A 3,890-nucleotide genomic window follows, 5' to 3' on the forward strand; every position below is an offset into this window, starting at 1 on the left:
CCTAAAAGCGGTTTTCGACACGTCCTCTTCTCGAACCTTCAACTGATGGTAACCCGATCTCAAATCGATTTTCGAGAAACAACTAGCTCCTTGCAACTGATCGAAAAGGTCGTCGATCCTTGGCAATGGATATATGTTCTTTATCGTGATTTTGTTCAACTCCCGATAATCGATGCACATCCTCATCGTGCCGTCTTTCTTTTTGACGAATAAGATCGGTGCTCCCCATGACGACGAGCTTGGCCTGATAAATCCTTTATCTAAGAGTTCTTGCAATTGCTTCATCAGCTCTTGCATTTCTGTTGGGGCTAAACGATAAGGCGCCCTTGCGATTGGTACTGCACCTGGTACCAAATCGATTCGGAACTCTACCTGACATTCCGGTGGTATTCCTGATAATTCATCAGGAAATACTTCTGGCTAATCCCTTACCACTGGAACATCATGTATTGCTTTCTTTTCGAGCTTGGCGTCGATGATGTATGCCAAGTAAGCCATACATCCCTTCCGCAGACACCTATTCGCCTTAACTGCATTGATTAACCCTACGCCACACTTCTTTCGATCACCGTAAACATGAATTGTTTCCCTTTCCGGAGTTTGAATCTTGATCATATTTTTATTGCATACTATTTGCGCATGATTGTTGGACAGCCAATCCATCCCCAAGACCACGTCAAAACCCCCTAAGCACATCGGCATAAGCCTAACAGGGAAATTCTTCCCATCTATAACAATTGTGCATTTATCAAATACTTCGTCTACCTTACACTGACTACCGTCGACTGTTTCTACAGTGTAGCTTTTGTCTAGCCTACAGGCACTCTTATTCAGATAGTGGCAGAAGGTGGTAGACACAAAACTACCATTTGCACCTGAATCAAATAATACATGTGCATACACATTGTTGATAGGGAACATACCAGATACGAGGTCAGGTGTTTCCTTGGCCTCCTTCAAAGTCATGTTGTAAGCTCGGCCGTGTCCCTTTGGTAGCTCTCTTTCCTATTTTTCGATCTCTTTCCAAACCCGTTATTCACTGTCTTTACGTGGGGTGTCGCACCATTTCGACGTTTTGGGCAGTCATGTCGTAAATGTCCCGTGGCCCCACATTCATAACAAGTTTTTCCTTCTAGACACTCTCGCGCGGTATGCCCAGGTTTGTCACATTTGTAGCATGTCAGGCTTCCCGCTCTGCACTCTCCCCTATGTCTCTTGTCGCATTTGTTACATGGGGGAATAGTGAATCCCTCGCTTCGTGTTTTTGCCAGAGTCGGAGTCCATTTTGGTATCTTTTTGAACTTGTTCGATCCTTCCCATTTTCTCCTTGCCTCTCTTCTATCACAATTCTCCCTAGCGTTGTTCTCCTCTGCCACCTTTGCCATTTCCACTGCTTGTACAAATGTGGTTGGTTTAGTCATGTCTACGTACCGTTTGATTTCGATTCTTAAGCCGTCTTTGAAACGACCTATCTTCCTCTCCTCGGTAGCCACCTGGTAACTGGCGAACCTCGCTTTTTCAAGAAAATCGTTAACATATTCTTGAACCGACAACGAACCTTGCTTTAATCTTAGAAATTCTGATTCCAGCTTGTTTACCTCCGATTGTGTGCAGTACTTATCCATCATCATCTTTTTCATTTGCTCCCAAGTCATGGCAGCAATGTCCTCATCACCTCCGATTGCACACTCAGTCTCCCACCAATGCAATGCATAGTCCACAAAGGTTGTAACAGCATAGGTCACTTTTTGATCTTCTGCGCATCTACAGATTTTGAAGCTACTATGCATCTTGGTTACCCAGTTCATCAGGCCAACTGGGCTCTCTATTCCCTTAAATTCTTTCGGTCCGGTGCCTTTGAATGTTTTGAAACTGCATCCCTTCTCCTTTATTGTCAATTCAGTTCTCTCGTTGGTGGACGACTCCGCTTCTCTTTAACGGATACTTCCTCCTTTCCAGTGGCTTGAGTGTTCTCATGTTGAACACTTTCATCCCCTCCATCTTCATTGTCCTTAAATCTGTCTTCCAACATTTCCTTAAGCATATTTGGCACTGTATCCCGGAGGACTTGCGCCACTTGCTCAGCTATCATTTCCTTTGTGAGGGGATTTTCCTCTCCCTGGCCTCCTTGACTCCTACCGATAGGTAAATTAGCTTGCGCGAATGGAGTCGTACTAGAACTAGCGGTTCGGATACTTCCGCGACCTCGACTTTGGGCTCGTGTCCTACCTCGAACTGTTGGTGGGGCTATGCCATTAACACTTCCCCCATTGAGGGCGTTTCTTGTTGATCCACGAGAAACCATACTGACATAATAGGGTATTATTGTTTTAATAAGGTTCTAAAGTCAACATAACCCGTTACATATATATATATATATATATATAATCACTATATATAAACGGAAGATATAATAAGGAATCCACGTCGAAAATTTTATAATGTTCAATAAGCTATATATATTTCGTGTCAATTAACAATCCTGGGAAGAGAGACATTACATAATCCCATTTACTTACAAAATATGGGATACTTCATAATTCTAAACACATCTCTAAATCATGTGAATGCTCACAAAAAAAATCTATTAAAACACTGGTCTAGATGAAAATTCGATCAACTATCTAGACACGCACAATTAATTCACATACCCAAAAGATCTTTCTCTCTTCCCTCTCTCAAACGGATTAAAACTGATCTGCGGGGTAATAAGACAGATAAGGGTCCCTCAACCACTGCTCATAAGATGTGGATGGCCTGGAGTGCTACAACACACTAGCCTTTGGGCCATTTTTGATGTATTGGGCCCAATCGGAGAAATAGCCCCTCACTACACCAGCATAGTCTATGGTCATTCTCTTATAGAAGTGAACTCTGTCTCTGATTCTAGCGCCTAGGGACGAGCAGCAATTCTTCGCTCTTGTTCAAGTACAACTTTATCCCAAATAAGTGCATGACGCTGTTCCATCAAATCTGCATTCTCTTCAATTAGCTCGTTTAGGGCTCCTCCTTGTTCGACATGTGCCCGCTGAAGATTGTTCAGTCATTCATTCAGTCTAGTGTTGCCATCTAAAGTTCGGTTCAACCTCTCTCTTAGCCTTGTGTTCTCGCCCCTTAATGTCTCTATAGTCTCCATCATGTCCTCACGTGTAGGGGTGCGGGGCGTGTAGTCCACCGAAGGCTCGGGTGTGGTCCTTCTCCTGATGGGCTCTCGTGATGACACTTCACAAGTGTGGGCCAGACTATAGCTTCTGGACCGGGTACCAGAAACATGTCTGGCGCTGGGGCGGTGACTGTCAATAGATCCTCTATTCGGTCCTAGTTCGTAAGGTGTCCTACGTGTTCCGTATCTGCATCCGCGTCTGATAGACCTGGTGTGAATGGTGTGAACCATGTCTCCTACAAGTCATAAAAGGAACACTATGTCGAGTAGTAACGTAGGATCAAACCTACTCGCATGTTAAGCAACACTAATACACAATAAACATGTGCTTCTATCAATCCTCTCAGTTTAAGCTTAGGCTAAGTAAATCTTAACCTAATTACCTTAAACTAAAGCTTTTAACATTCCTCTCAGTTTAAGCTTAGGTTAAGTGAATCTTAACCTAGTTACCTTAAACTAAAGCCTTGATACCAACTTGTAACACCCTCATTTTTTTTTATAATATGAGAATGTTACGTGAATTGAAATAGATTTCCTGAATACATACTTCAAAAGACGGCTAAAATAACACTGTTTAAATCATTTACAGCGAGAGTCTATGAATCGCCCAAAAATTTACTTAAGTTCTAACCCGCTTCATACCAGGTTAACTTACAAAAGATTAATACAACGCTACTAGACAAAAGACTAAAATAAGTTGATAATTAGCAACTCTCTAAGCGTGTCC

The 3,890-nt window shown here is 42.7% G+C and overlaps 1 protein-coding gene across 1 annotated transcript; it reads right to left on the minus strand.

Moving 5' to 3' along the window:
• Positions 1-962: 962 nt before the first annotated feature.
• LOC112523696 lies at positions 963-1,790 on the minus strand. Its single transcript, XM_025133381.1, has one exon. The coding sequence runs from the start codon at positions 1,788-1,790 to the stop codon at positions 963-965; it is 828 nt and encodes a 275-aa protein (XP_024989149.1).
• Positions 1,791-3,890: the final 2,100 nt, after the last annotated feature.

Source organism: Cynara cardunculus (genome assembly GCF_001531365.2).
Source record: "Cynara cardunculus var. scolymus isolate 2C chromosome LG 12, CcrdV1, whole genome shotgun sequence".
In the NCBI taxonomy this organism is placed as follows: domain Eukaryota; kingdom Viridiplantae; phylum Streptophyta; class Magnoliopsida; order Asterales; family Asteraceae; genus Cynara; species Cynara cardunculus.

Bases quoted from the DNA above. Each gene is read 5' to 3' on its own strand.
- LOC112523696 (XM_025133381.1), bottom strand. From the start codon at position 1,790: ATGCATAGTAGCTTCAAAATCTGTAGATGCGCAGAAGATCAAAAAGTG.